This window comes from Mus caroli, unplaced genomic scaffold (genome assembly GCF_978045245.1).
Source record: "Mus caroli unplaced genomic scaffold, Mus_caroli_1 scaffold_4, whole genome shotgun sequence".
In the NCBI taxonomy this organism is placed as follows: domain Eukaryota; kingdom Metazoa; phylum Chordata; class Mammalia; order Rodentia; family Muridae; genus Mus; species Mus caroli.
The window spans coordinates 126,206,522-126,221,702 of NW_028227259.1; the positions used below are offsets into that span (position 1 = coordinate 126,206,522).

The following is a 15,181-nucleotide window of genomic DNA, read 5'->3' on the forward strand; positions in this document are numbered from 1 at the left end:
AGAAGTGGTGTGTCCCTTCTAGGATGAAGCGTTTTATGCTTAGCATGAGACTCTGTAGGAGTTTCCAGACTCCTGGTGTGGTGACTGCTGTGACAGAGCTAGCAGCAGCTGCTCCATCACTGTGTGTCCCTACGTGACTATGATTGCTTCCCATACATGAGGGACATGACATGAAACCACCAAAGCACGTACAGGCCCTACACTCTCCATGGCATGATACAGTCTGTATGGACGGACAGATGGCCTGACTCATAGACCTTACAGCTATGTCCTCCTTCTCTCCTGAGAGCCATCTGAGAGCACCAGGAAATGAGGGCTTCTGGAAGGGTCACAAAAAAAACCCCAGTCAATCATTAAATCACACCAAAATCACACAAGCACGTTTCAGCCGTCCTAATCCCAGGCTAGCCTGGAATCTGTGATGCCCCTCCCTCGGCCTACACAGTGTCAAGGTCACATGAGTGTGCCTTCTCATCTGGCCCTCTCCCTCTTGGGTAGCCAGCTGAAGCCATCTTTAACCTTTGACCTCAGCTCCTCAAATTTATTTGCCTACCCTGCAAATATCTGAATACGTATTTATCAGGCACTTTGCAGAGTCCCGGGGGCTAAGTAACAAACACAGTAGAGATATTTCTGCTCTCTCAAACAAAATGGTTGGGAGAGCATGAATTGGGACTAGTTTTCTAGGATGAAGCAGGCTGGACCACAGAGAGATGCAGTCCCTCGTGCCAGGTCCCACAGAATCAAGCAGACACACTGTCACATCCCACATGGACCATTGACCACCCCCAAAACAGGAGCTTCCTGTAACCACGGTGAGCGAGTCCAGTCAGGCTTGAGAGGGAAGCTTGTCTGCTGTGACTCTCACAGAAGAGTCAGTCGGTGTGACCGGACATGGGACAACCCACTGCGTTCCCATCTCTGTTCCTTGTCACTGCCTCACAATGACAACCAGCTATCAGCAGAATAACCAGCTATGCTCTCATGCCCTGTGGCCCGCACCCCAAGGCGACACTGCTCTGTTTTGTGAACTAACGTGTCATTTTTTTCCTTCTGTTAAGAAATGTTTTAATGTTATGTATTTATTTTTATTTACATGTGCTGGTGTGTTTGGCCTACATGTATTATCTGTCTGAGGGCGTCAGATCCCCTGAAGTTGGAGTTATGGACAGTTGGGAGCTGCTGCGTGGGTGCCAGGAACGGAACTGTCCCCTCCGAGTTACTTCTCCAGTCCCTATGGTGTAAGGTGTCATTTGATTCTAGAGTCACAAACAAAAGCCAATCAAGCTCCATCACAAAGGAGAATGACATACTGGGCAAGGCAGAGAAGTGGGGCTCGCACCATGGAATCCTTTTGGCTAGTCCCGAAGCTGCAGGCCAAGGCCACCAGCCTCAGTTTGCTGATCTGTGATTTGGGGAGAACAATAGTTACTGTTGCCTCTGCTTTTCCAGGCTGTTCTGTAACTAAAATGGGACTGAGAGGATTAGGAAACACCAACTGTAATGGGAAGAGACTACGGGAGATCTTCCCATGGCTCCCCAGGGAACCCCACTCTCAAGTTTCTGCTTAGTCTAGGTTAACCTAGAGAATCAGCTTAGAGGGCCACCCCCCTCCTTCATTTCCCTCTGCACTCCTGCACAGCACCCAGCTTCTCAATCTTCTTGTCTCTCTCTGAATTCCCATATTCCAGTGCTGCAGTCAGGCCACCTGGCCACCTGAGGTCTCCTCAGGAAGTTCTTCCTTAAGTCTTCCTTACAGCCCTCACCCGGGGGGACTCCATTAACACCCGGCCTCTGTATCGACTTGAGATCAAAAGCACAATGAAATCTATCTAGCCCAGTCATGTCCACAAACCAATTAGTCAGATGCCCTGTGCTGTGGTTCCTGAGGAGAAGGAGGGAGGGGGACTGGAGTTGGGGCAGAGGCGGGGTTAGACTTGCCTTGCTGTCACTGGCCTTCACTACCTGTTGGCAGCATCTTACAGACTCGGATTTTCCTACTCATAAGTAGAACCTGCTTTGATCAAGACCCCACTGCTGGTTTTCCTAAGGCTCCGAGCGATGCTGGAAGGTGCTACCTCTGCACCTCATCAAAGAAATTAAAACTCCATTATCATCACTGCCTGCAATCAGGCCCGAGAGATGGCTCCATGGATAAAGGTGCCCACTGCCAAACCTCAAGGCCCAAGTTCAAACCCAAGACTCCCATTGGTGGAAGAAGAGAACCCACTCCTGCAGCTGGTATCTGACTTCCACGCCCACCCTGAATCTCACACGAGCATGCGCGCGCATGCGTGCGCGTGCACACACACACACACACACACACACACACGCGCGCACGCGCGCGCGAGTGAACTCGTGTATACACGGATTATGTGCACACGTGTACAAATACACACAGGCACACAATACAGCCAAGAGTGTAAAAACTACGATCACACGCATCTGCCTGTTGTATGAACAGGGTTTCTCAAAGTGCAACACCTGACGGCCAGAGCGGAGTCTGAAGCACAAGGCCAAGCAGAGGGCTGAAGGAGGACTCAGTTTCCCCATTCACAGACTGACACAACGGAGCAGGTGGAGCTGGGAATGAGAGCAGCCAGCAAGCTGCAGGTGTGTGTGAAAGGATGGGACTTGTCCTTCCTTCCTTCCCTCATTCATTCATTCATTCATTCATTCATTCATCAATCTTCATGGGGAACTCCCTGGGTTCCAGTCCATGAACCAGACAGAGCCAGTCTCTCCACCCTTCAAGAGCTCACAGTTCACAGGAAATGGCAACTGAGAAGCATCAAAGCACAAAGAACTTCTGCCGTGGTGATTAGAACCAGGGACAGAGGGCTCAGGGGACAGAGCAGGAGACACCATGTGCAGTCGTGGGGCAGAGGAGGTCTCTATCCTGGCACAGACAGAATAGGAGAAGAGCTGGGTAGGTGGCAGGGGCAGGGGCGGTGGGGGCGGGGTGTGGAGCAGTGCTGTCCATGGATGGAAGACTGCGTGCATCTCCTTCACAACTTCAGCTTTCTCCTAAGTCATCTACGTCCACGAGATCATGATCAACCCCCGAGGGCCCGCTTTGGTTGTTCAGTAGGAGAAGCGGAAAAGTCAATTTCTGAATTCACATGAAAACACAGAGGACATGGACTAAGGGGAGAAGTCTTGAACCACAAGAGCAGAACTGGAGGATTGAAACTCACGCTCTATCCTCTGTGATGCTAAAGGGCACTCCCAGAAAGGTGGACAGTCAGAAGCAACAAACCTTACACATGGACACTCACTTTTTCCTGGAATGGAGAAACAGAGGGAGGCACACGGGGTTGAAGCTGGGTGTCCAGGGGCTGGTTCCGTGGCTAAGAGCACTGGCTGCTCCTGCAGAGGATTCGGACTCAATCCCCAGTACCCGCACGGCAGCTCACAACCATCTGTAACTCTGGTCCCAGGGGATCCAACACCCTTTCCAGCCTCTGCAGGCTCCAGGCACAGACATACATGCAAGGCAAAACACATTTTAAAAATCTAAAAAGATCCTTAAGATGGAAGTCTACCTAAGAAATGACAAGAGCCCCCACACCATAGACTCTACTAACTTGAGGTATACCATAGGCTTAGACAGAAAAGAGGAGAAGGGTTTGAATACAAAGGGTTAACATAATAGAACTGCGGGGAGTGTCGAAGGTCACAGTTTATGAAAACAAACCAGTAGGTTACAGTGTGTGAAGGTCCAGCCCGCCCCCATGTCTGAGTCCTGATCAGGCATTCCCACAGTGTGCTAGGGAGAGCCAAAGCCCTAGTCAGACGTCCAGAACGCGAAGCCTCTCCCCAGTCACCCCCAGCTAGAGCTCTCCACACTGCTTCGCTGACAGTCCCCTCTGCCAGCCCACCCACCAGGGCCCACCAAGTTCTAACCCAGCTCCTTTACGCCCCACGGGTTTCTATTCCCCTCCACCCCTGGCAAACTCCATCCCTCTAAAGATGCCTCACACATCACCTCCTTGACAGGTGACCAAGCACTGCAGCCAGGAGCACAGATTTGCTGAGCCCAGCTGGGTGAGCAACCGATGCGGCCCCGTGCCTCAGGGCCTAAAAGCACAGCGCCAAGCTATATCTTAGAACCAAGCGGCTTTAGGGCTGGCCATACAGATGGAGTAAAGACACTGGACAGACAGCCAAGCATGCTGACCTCAGGTTGATTCCCAAGACCCACTTGACGGAGACAGAGAACTGCCCCTCTATATGTTGTGTGTGCATGTGGGCATGTGTGCATGCACAAGCGAGTGCGCACGTGCGCACGCACACACACACATGCTCACACATATACGTGCATACACACAAATAAAATATAATAAAAATTAAAGTAGGGCCAGGAGAGTCAGCTCAGTGGTTCAGACACCTACTGCTCTTGTAGAATTCCTGAGTTTGGTTTCCAGCACCCCTACTGGGAGCTCACAACCACTTGGGACTCTAAACCCAGGCGACCTGACACTCTTCTGGGTCCCACTGGAACTTGCATTTGTGCAAACACACCTAAATTTAAAAAATAAAAAAATAAAAGAAGTCCTGAAAGTACCGATTGAAGGGAACTGGGTGTCCACAACCCACAAAGATCACCGCATGGAACAGAGAGGCAGAGGGATATGGCGCAGCTGAAATCCACACACTTCCCCCACATGGTTTCTTTTAACCTACGAAGGTGGTAGGATGCTTCTTGGGGGCCCAGAAGAGAAGAAGGGACAGACCACATGTGCTCCTGACCATCCTGGGGGGGCCTTAGATCCCACCCCCATGTGCAAGAATCTTTTCATTCCTCTCCCGGCACATAGACAGACTCCAGAGGCATCTGGGCATGCCACCATCCGAAGGTCTCTCAGGCTCTGGTTATCAAAGGCAGAAATAAAGAGTGGGTTCTGGGCCCTGGCTGCTGCAGCCAGCATTGATCTCTGCACAGTAAGAGCTTCCCATCGTCCGTGCCAGCCTGAGTTCCTTTGCAATCCGAGGCAAGGGAGAGATCTGGATTGTCACATTCCCTTCCGCCTTTGTCACCAGAGCAGAGCAGAGACAGCACTGTCCCAGGTGCCCTCAGCCTTCCTGAGTAATTGACCACACCTGCTCACTGACTGCTCCTGAAAGGGCTGCGGCTTCATCATCCCCCCCACCCCCGGGGGGGGGAGAACCTCACATCAGTCACTCCAGCCAAGTCCATAGCAACTACCTTGTGGATGGATGGTCTATCCTGGGCTTTTTGGTTTGTTTTGATACAGGGTCTTATGTAGCCCAGGCTGGCCTCAAATGTAGTCAAGTGGCAGAGGGCTGAGATTTTAGGTGTGTACTACTACCATGACTGGTTGTGTGGAAGCGGAGGCTCGAACCCACGATCTTACACTTGCTAGACAAGCCCTCCACCAAGCGAGCCGTATCTGGTTCTTCTTAACCCATCTTTGGAAAGTGAAGACTCGACAGTGACACACAGAGGCATGGCTGGAACTCTCAGAAAAGGAGAAAGGGGAACCCTGGAGCCTGCCTTGTGTCAGTGGAAGGTTCCCTTTTCCTCAAAGCTGGTTTCCCTTCGGGGAAATGGGTATGGCACAGGGTTGCCTCTGCAAGCCCCAGCCAGGTGATCCTGCTGAGGTCCTTTGTGACCCAGCAGAATCTTAGGACACAAAATGTATCCTGCCTGACGTGGCATCTGTTAGCTTCTGCACGGCCTGGGAACCTGTGAGGGCACACCTCCCCACCTCACTGTGCCCAGCCGATCAGAACCTGTGTTCTAAAGCTATCCCAGGGCTGGGCAGCAGGGGAGTGACGTAAAGCCAAGATGTGCAGTGGGTGGGGCGGCTCCAGCACAGAGCCAGCAGGAAACCCGGACAATGCATTCTAATCCAGCCCTCAACCGCGGTCAGCGGATGGCCCAGCAATGATATCCCACTAAGGTTTATAAAATCTCAAACCACCAGGTCCTGGGGGCTTCCAGACCCCAGCACCTGCTTTACCTGGGAACTTTCTAGAGAGGCACTCTTAAGACATTCGGGCCACCTGACTCCCGGGTGCTGTGGAGTTCCTACAACGTTCCAGAGGAGCACACTGGGATGCCCCTGCATCGAAGCCTCCAGTGCCATCAACCTTGGCTTTTGAGAGACAGTCTCTCACTCACCTGGAACTCACCAAGTGGGATGGGCTGGCCAGGTGCCCCAGACAGTCTACTGTCTCTACCTCCCCTGCCTTTTACAGAGGTTCGAGGATTCACGCTCTGGTCTCCATGCCTTGAAGGCAGCTGCTTTATCCACTGAGCCATCTCCGCAGTCATGTTTGATGGACTCCAGTTCAACCAGGCTTTGGAGAGAAGAGGCGCACAGCTCAGCGTCCTAATGAACATCAGGACAAAGCCGAGAGCTCAGGAACCTGGGCCAGGCCCAGGGGAGCTCAAAGACATGGCATTGGTCAAGTCAGTTTCCATACTCCCTCCTTTTCTCCCCCCCCCACAAATCCTGGAAAAGGGATTTTCAGTCAAGAGGAATCTGGGGTCTCTGACCACGTGGGTCCCCGCCAAGCCGCAGGCCTCCCCCTGCCAAGCTCATCCGCCATCCCGAGAAACAGGGCGAGGATTTCACACACTAGATCCCACCCCGCCCCGATTGTCATTTCGGGCTTTGCACCGTTTTAATGAATGCCAAAACTGTTTTCTCAGTTGATAGACTCTGACAGGACCAACAATCGCAGATTAGAGAGAAACTTCTTGCTTTTCAACAAAGGTTAATAAATAGTGACAGCATTAAGTCTAGTCTGATTAACTATGCTGAGAGATATTATTGCCGTTTGCAACGCAAAATCATTATTGGATTAAGCACAGCATATAAAAATGAAATGTGAGTTTTAATCTCACACAGGGAGCGCAGGCGGCTCGCGTGGAGGTGGGGTAGCACGGGGAGGCCCGTATTAATTTTTAAGTCACTCCGGTGAAGGGATATTACATGTCATTTTTTCTGGTCTGGGTTTGGCCAGGGGAGAAGAGGCCCCTTGGATGTGGAAAGGCAGATAGAGTGAGCAGCCCCTTGGGCTGAAATGTACCAGAAAGGGATCTGTAGTCAGAGTCCCACATGACTAAGGGACCACAGGTAAGGGCCTGGCTCTCAGGGCGCCTGGAGCTCCCAATCTTCCCTTGGGAAAAAGACCAGGCCCAGGCAGAAGCAGGAGGTGGGGAGATGCCCCAGCATGTCCTGAGGGGAGATGACAGAGGAGGGAAGGAGGGGGCATAGCTGGACCTGCTGGAACACCAACCTGGACCAGGGGGAAGAAAGACAAGACCCAAGGGCTGAGCTCCCTCCGTCTGCCCCACCCCAGCCCTGTCCCGAGGTCCACTGTGATTGTAGACCTGATGCAGATTTGAACCCATGGAGCCTGGGGCACTGTGACCTTCCAGAAAGTGAGGAAGGTCCCACAGCTACCTGCTAGCCCAGAGGCTCCAGGTGCCAAGAAACAAAGATCCCAGCCAAGATACCAAAGACAGGACAACCAGAACATGGGTGCAGACAGTAACAGCGGAAGTAGTTGCCCCCCGCCCCCCCCAACTCCCCCTCCCACACACGCTGATGTGAGAGTTGATGGTGATTTTCAAACATTTCTTTAGAAGTCTTTGGAGGATGTCACTCTGCAGAAGACTGGCAGGTGAAGGGGAAGAGGGACACACCTGTCCCTTCCATCTTGTTTCTGAGGGCACTGATGGGCAAGGAGGGCAGCTTTCTCCTTAGAGAAATGTCCCACGCAGGAACAAGACCCAGGAACAAAAGCCATTGTAGGGACCTCAACAACAAGAAGCTCAAGGTGACAGCTAAAGCCACTGATCGCACTCTCAGCGCCAGGAGGGGGACACCCAGATCTGGTGCACCTATTGGTGCTGCACCATGCAGCCACATCCAGGGTTCTTGCCAGAAGCATCAAGTCAAACAGGCACCTGCCCAGGCCTCTGGACAAGGGCTTGCAGGAGATCACAAGGGGAGAAGAGAATGTTAAGTGACTTGAAGGGTCCCACTCAGTCACCTCCAGTAGAGGGAGCACCTGTGGGATGAAGGGGCTGGAGAGAAAAAAAGGGGAAAGCTGGATATAGTGTCTCATACGTGTCATCTCAGGGTCTGGACTCAGTCACCTAGGATGCAGAGAGTCTGAATTTAGCCAGGGCTACATGAGATCCTGTCTCAAGGTTTAAAGGGGAAGGTAGGAGACACAGAGAGTGGAGGGCAGAAAAGGGGGCGATGGCTTAGCCATACAAGCATGGGGACCCTGGTTCTAGTCCCCAGCATCCATGGTCAAAAGCCACACTCGTAGCTCTAGTACTGGTGAAGCAGAGGTGGGCAGATCGCTGAGTCTTATGGGCCAGCCTTGGCTACCTGGCAAACTCCAAGCTGATGAGAGACCCTGACTCTAAAAACCAAGGCAGACACCACTTGAGGAATGACATTCCTGGCCTTCCCAAGTATGTGGGACTTAAAGACACACACATACATGCTGGGGAGGGGACGGGGACAGAAAGGGGAAGTTTGGGGCCAGGGAGGAGGGGAAATAGAATGATGTCAGAAGCCTCAAATTTGTGAAACATGAATAAATAACTGTGAAGATAAGCCACCAGAGGAGGAGAGAACGCTCATTGACTCATCAATATAAAAAGGATGTTGGAGTCAGAAAATTACCAGGGGGTACACCCCACGGCAGTCAGCATTCGAGGGAAGGGGCATCCTGGATGCTAAAGTTAGTGGGGCCAAAAGAACGAGCAGCAGGGCAAGAGCACAAGCCCAAGGCCATTCTTGGCTACCTAGCAAGCTCAGGACTAGCCTGGGCTACATCAGAACCTATCTTTAAAAAAAAATCATGATGGTGACTAAATGGAGCAGAAACAGGCTCTGGACTAGGGACTTGTCAGCACTGCCCAGTTTTGGGTTGAACAGGTAACGAATGGTGCTTGCTGCCAGTGTCCCGGTGGCTCTTCTCAGCCTGCCTTTGCTCTGTGGAGAAGTTGAAGTTGAACATCCAGGGACTCTGGGGAATTCCTTGTCTCTCCCCACTCTGACATCTTGTGACTGCTTTTGGCACTCACCTTACGATCAAAAGTTTAGAACACTTCCTGCCAGGCCCCGACCTTCCCGCTCGTGGGCCCACACACAAATGGGTAGCTGTGGCGGCCCTGGAGGCTTCTGGCTTTGCCCAGGTTGAGGCCCAGCTCAGGGGACAACAAAATGTAGCTTCAGAATGACAACCGTGCCCTATGGATTAGCTGGGGACCCTGGGGAGCATCAGTGTGCCCCAGGGTCACAGAAGAGACTGGAAAGCTGTAGCCTGGGCTGCAAGCCAGGATAGAGAACAGTGCGATGGCTGGGGTCCGGGCAGATTCAGAGGGATCGAGAAACGGGGACAGGGTTGTGGTCTCCACGGCATGGTAGGCTGTCACTCAGCACCGTGGGGAGCATGTGGCTACTGCCCGATGTCACCACAGCTTGTCCACTGACCATCTCACATGGGTGGCTGACCCAACAGAGCTGCATAATGTCCTAACCTCTCCCCATCCCTGTCCTCTCTCCTGTCCCCAGTGGACAGCCATTGTCCTCCTGTATCTCCTGAGACTTGCATGCATCCCTAGCTGTCCATAAAGTCCTGACACAATTCTGTGTCTTCCGTACCACCCCTCCCGGTCACGTGTTGTCAGAGGTGATGTCATTCAAAGATCTCCTCCAGGAAGCCCTCTAGGATTCCCCAGGGCTCACGGCCTCTCCTTTGGTGTCCCATAAACTGTATGGCCTATCTGCTAGCAACTAGACCTCCTCCCTGGGGTTGTGGGGTGCAGCTTGGTGGCAGACCTTTTGCCCAACCTGGGAGAAGCCTCCACCCCATCCCAGCGCCACAGTCAAAGCTCTTGGGATGAGTCACGGCTTCAGTCAGAATGCCTGTCATCTACCAGGAGATGGGATTCTCTGTCCACAGCACACTCCCCCGGCAAGGCGAGAGTACTCACTCTCCAGCCACGCCTACTAGGAAACTGAGTCACAGGGAAGGGAAGCCATTGGTACACAGTCACATTGGGCGGGGGGTGTTGGAGCTGAGGGGTGGGGGGAGGAGACAAGGGCAGGCTTCTGTTGGTTCCAGAGCCCTCCCTCCCTGTGAGGGGAGGCATTGAGAACGTCACTGCCCTCCTGCACAGCTCTGGCCAGCTGGGGCAGGGGGAGCTCCCTGGTCCTCCTCCCAGGCCAGTCCTGAATTTCAAACCATCTTCCTTTGCTGAGTCACTATCCCCTCAGCCCTCGCAGGGGAGAGAGAAATCAATACCCACCCATCACCTATCAATTCAAATGATCTGGCGAGAGGCCCCCAAGGCCACGGCCTTCCTTCAGGGGCCCCAGACTCCCACCTTAATGTAGTTAAGACAACATTCCCTCTAAATCGCCCCTAATATTCCAGACATGCTGGACAGAAAGAAGGGGGGAGCAGGGAGCAAAGTTGGGCCATGAATCTTGGCACCTGAACCCTCAGTGTGGCCCTGAGGCTATTTAGGGACAGCACAGAGCCACTGGGCAGATCAGCCAAGGACAGACGCTGGCTGGGGAGAAAGGTCACAAGATGCCAGGGTACCAACCAGGCCAGGTATGGAACAGGACCTCATGTGCCCCCAAAAGGCTAAAGATACAGCCACAAGCAAGGCACCAGCAGCCACAGAGCCAGGGCGGGGCTTGACAGGGGCAGGGTGGTGAGCAAAGGTGGTGAGAGCCACTTACCACCTGGGCAGAGGGTCCCTCCAGTGTGACACCCACGTTGTTCATTTACTGCAGCTGCCACTAAGGGGCTGCTGAGACAACTGCTTCCCAGAAGCTAAGTACAGTCAGCCATGTCTGAAGCCAAGCCCGGAACTTTCAAGCCACCTTAGCCAGTGACAACCTTTATCTGTGTCCGTGGGATCCCCCGGAAGGGCCTGGAGTTTCATGATGTCCCTAGCGTGGTAGGGCCAGCTACCTAACCTGGCCTTCTGTTAGGGAAATGCATGGGTCTGTTATAGGGTGAAGGAAGAGGCTCTGCCCACAAACCTCTTAGATGAGAGAGCGCCCCCTGGAGGCAGGACTCTGCAGGACTCAGGTAGGTATTGGTGGTCACTGACCCTAACCCTCGGCCTCAGTCTTCAGATTGTCTCAATATCTTCATTAAACCAGCAAGGACAACTTCCTCAAGAAAGATGAAACGATACAGGAAGTGATTTTAGAATTCACTTCTTATGCCAGCCACCAGGTTAAATGGGTAAGGTGGAGCCAGTAAGACAGCTCAGTGGGCTAAGGTGCCTACCACTGAGGCTGGTAGCCTGAGTTTGATCCCTGGAACCCACATGATGAAAGGAGAGAACTGACTCCTTCAAGCTGTCCTCTGACTTCCACACACATGCTGTGATGTGCACATGCCTGTACATACACACATTATTATTATTATTATTATTATTATTATTATTATGGTTTTTGTAGACCAGACTGGCCTCGAACTCAGAGATCCGCTGGCCTCTGCCTCCCAAGTGCTGAGATTAAATGTGTAGGCAACCCCACACAGATTACACACCCAATTTTTAAACAGGAAAAAAATGTAAGTAGCTAGAGGGGGCCAGAGAGATTAGGCAGCTGGCTACTAGAGAAACCAGACTTCTACAGCAACCTGGAAAATGGGGGTTGGTTAAGTGCTTTGGGGAGTATCCCTGAATACCTTCTATGCACACTACAGGTCTGAGTACCCACCCAGGCCGTGCACGGTGCTGCAGCCCTGAGCTCTTCACAGCGGCTGCAGGGCATGTTAACTCTGGGCACAGTACAGTGCCAGGCTCTGGGGCACCACCACACACCCTTGCTTCCGAGGTCTGCCACCAACATTCACATGTCAGTCAGCTCTAGCGAGAACATGTGCCAGTTTGAGCTGCCACAGCCACCACAAGCCCGATGTTGGCCGGGCGGACCAGCGCTGAGTGAGTGCTGCCAGTGCTCCCCTGACAGATGCGTCTGCCCAGGGTGGCTTCAGCCAAGTTGGGACCTACTGTGCCAATTTACTGAAGAGACGAGGGCAGAGCGGCCCACCCACGGGGCACCATCCTGCAACCCCAAGCCATGTTACCCAACACGGGCAGAGCTTCAGAGAAGCAGCCTCCACACGGGCTTTAACAATGGAAGCGTGCAAGCTTGCAGGCTGGGGGCTGTTTTAATCTGCGTTCCGCTGTTCCAGAAATAACAACAATAGTGCATGCTCTGTAACCTTTTATGTAAAAACGAGAAGACACCCTCACAGCATCAGCGAGAGGCAGGCACGGTTAACCATGTCACCCAATGGGTAGGGAGACTGAGGCACGGATAGGATGACCTGGCTAGGGTCACACATGGCTAGGATCACACAACCCACGCCACCTGGCACGCAGACCTGTACTGATCAAGAAAGACTTTTCTCAGTAACAAACAAGGAACAGCCACCACCCCTGAAGCTCTCCCAAGTCCATTTTCAGCCGCAGCAGGGAGATTCGAGAAGCCAAGCAACCTGCTCAAGGATGAACAGCATTTGACACCCTACTCTGGACATAAGCTAGGTCCACTGTGCATCGTGAGGTGCCTGACTTCCGGTTTGTGACACGTCCTACGGTAGGTGGACCCAGGCAGGGGACAGGTTTCCCTGGCTAGGAGCAACTGGATAGCCACTAGACTCCCTGAAGAGTAAAGGGGGCAGGCTGTATCCCAAAGAACACAGAGCCATCCTGTTGGTAGAGACACCTTCCTTGAAGGAGCTAGGGAAGCCAGGGAGGACAGGGCAGTATTTGTCATCCATGGAGTCACAAAGCCTACAGTACCACAGACAGCAAACATATCTAACCCCTGGCAGCAGGCCCGGGTAGAGTAGACCCAGCCACAGCCTTGGAACGGGATCTGGGGCCAGCTGGGGTGCAGCCTGCCTGTTCCCTCAGCCTGCCCCAGCCTTCCAGGGCCAGGCAGGTCTGTGGCAGCCCCGCTCTGGCAGGAGCCAAAGGAGTGCCCTATGTACACACACATGCAGCTCGCATGTGTCACATATGCTCACGTGTGCCCGTACCATCACTCATGCAGAACGCTCACACACCGCACACCCACACGGCACACTGTCCACATACCCTGTGCGTGCACCCATGTTCAAATGCACTTATACACACCCCTGTACATGTACAGCGGTGCAGGCTCACACATGTCCACTGTTTGCCACACACACCCGCAACCACAGGGATCCACAACCATGGACTCCTGTCTCCCCAAGACCATACGGGGTGCAGAGCGCAGATCCGAAATCAGCCACACCCATGGCCATCTCCTGAAGATAGGTAAGAGACCCAGGAAGCCACAACCCCAGGACACACACACACACACACACACACACACACACACAGAGAGAGAGAGAGAGAGAGAGAGAGAGAGAGAGAGAGAGAGATTTTCACACCTGATCTCATACGCCGGCGGCTCTTAAAGCCATGACAAGAGGGGAGAAAGCTTTAAAGCCACACATACCCCCACACAGACCACATGGTCGGCAGGACACAGGCAGACTGTCTGGAATCCTGTCCACCCCACATCTTCCTGCACTCACCCTGGGCAGCTCTGTCTTCTCCAGGGCAGACAGTGCAGCTATGTCCAGTGATAGCAGGGGTGGGCAGCGTGAGCCCCTGCGAGAGCGAGATGAGCGAGGGCCGCCAGCAGCCTCGGCACATGCAAAGAATGTGCAAAAATAAACGCGAAAGGCTGCTAGCGGCCCTTCCCACAGGACTCGGGCTGACGCAGGTTCTGCTCCGCAACAAACATCTTCCTTCTAATTTTAAAGGCAGTGTGGCATTACCTCCCCGGCTCTCAAGACAGCTAGATGCCATCTCACCCCCTTAGCTGACCACCGGCAGGGCCAGGCATTGAAGGGGCACGGAAGTGCTATGTCCCAGGCTCCAGCCCTGAGATCCACTGGTCACTCGAGTCTATACTACACTGTCCCTGCAGGCCCCACTAAGGTGGTCGAGGTGATCTACAAAGACACCCCAACTTCTCCTCAAAGTCGTATCTCAGTGAGGTGGATCCTGGTGACCCCAGCTCTGCTTTTGAAATAAGCATCACACACAAGTAGCTACATCTCCTGACAGTGGGGGCAGGATACAAAGTGGGGTTCCATCACCCACCCCACACAGCCCCTTGCCTGCACACCATCTTATCCCATGCCTCCCTAGAGGGCCTAATCTGGACCTCGTAAAGGCTTGGATGAGAAGGATGATCACACAGATAGCAGAGTAGCTAGCCTATGTGGATGGGACCCAAGGCCAAGATCCCAAAGTGCTAGCTTAGCGGGAGCTAAGCTCCAAGTCTGGGGGACCCCAGGCCCTCTGGGCTGTGACTCTGCCATTTGCCTCATCTGCCTCTTCCCACTAAAACATACTTGGCGACCTCTGAACCTCTGTGTTACTTTGTGCCCCAGATGGGGGACCCAGGATCTTGTGTCCATCAGGCAGCCTGGCTCCCACCTGCTCTAGGATGCATAATGCAGGCTGCTATCCCCACGCAGACAGCTGGCCTTGGACTTCCAGGCTGGCCAGGCACTTACCCACAGCTCCTCGGCCGCCAGGCTCCCAGCTTAAGCCAGCTTGCTCTACCTGCCTAGTCCTTGGTCTGTCTGATCCTGGGATGCCCTGAGGGTAGTGAGCAGCCTGACGTGAACCGCTAGACCAGGTAGTTAGAGGATGGATTGATAAATCAATGATTTGAGCCCCCACAGCCTAGAGCTTAGGGCCACCCTCCCACAGATGCCAGAGAGAACCAGAAAAGACAGATGCAAGACCCTTGAGACCATCCTCTAGGGAGGAACGTGACACAGCATCTTGGCTTTTACCTGCTCTGCTAAGGGCTAACAGGTCAGACCCCTACAGGCCTAGAAGAAAACAAGTGGGGGTCAGAGGTTATCTCTCTGAGGCTCCAGCAGTGCACTGGGGACACTCAGTCTCCAGGTTCAGGACCCTGGACAAAGCTCCTCCCAGCTCTTCCTGCCCTCTGTGGTGGCATGACCATGCTTTGATAAAAAGGTCAAGTACACAGGTCACCACGGCTGCGGCTTAAGCCACTGCACAGCTCCCTAAAGTTGATGGACCAAACGCCCAGCCCTGAGTCCAAACTATACAAGAAGGGAGCCCCAT

At 53.4% G+C, this 15,181-nt stretch overlaps 1 protein-coding gene across 4 annotated transcripts in view; it reads right to left on the minus strand.

Moving 5' to 3' along the window:
- The window catches only part of Cux2 (cut like homeobox 2), a 189,085-nt gene that overhangs the window by 127,518 nt on the left and 46,386 nt on the right, over positions 1 to 15,181 (minus strand). Inside the window, exon 1 of one of the 4 annotated variants that reach the window (XM_029477895.2) lies at positions 13,603 to 13,727. The exons of 2 other annotated variants lie outside the window; for them this stretch is intronic. Coding sequence is in view for 1 of the 2 variants with exons in the window: in XM_029477891.2 (XP_029333751.1) it covers positions 10,752 to 10,796 (45 nt within the window). In the remaining variant the exon portion in view is untranslated. Of the gene's footprint in view, positions 1 to 10,751; positions 11,188 to 13,602; positions 13,728 to 15,181 lie in introns of those variants that run through there. One more of the 4 variants, XM_029477891.2, reaches the window with a different exon arrangement.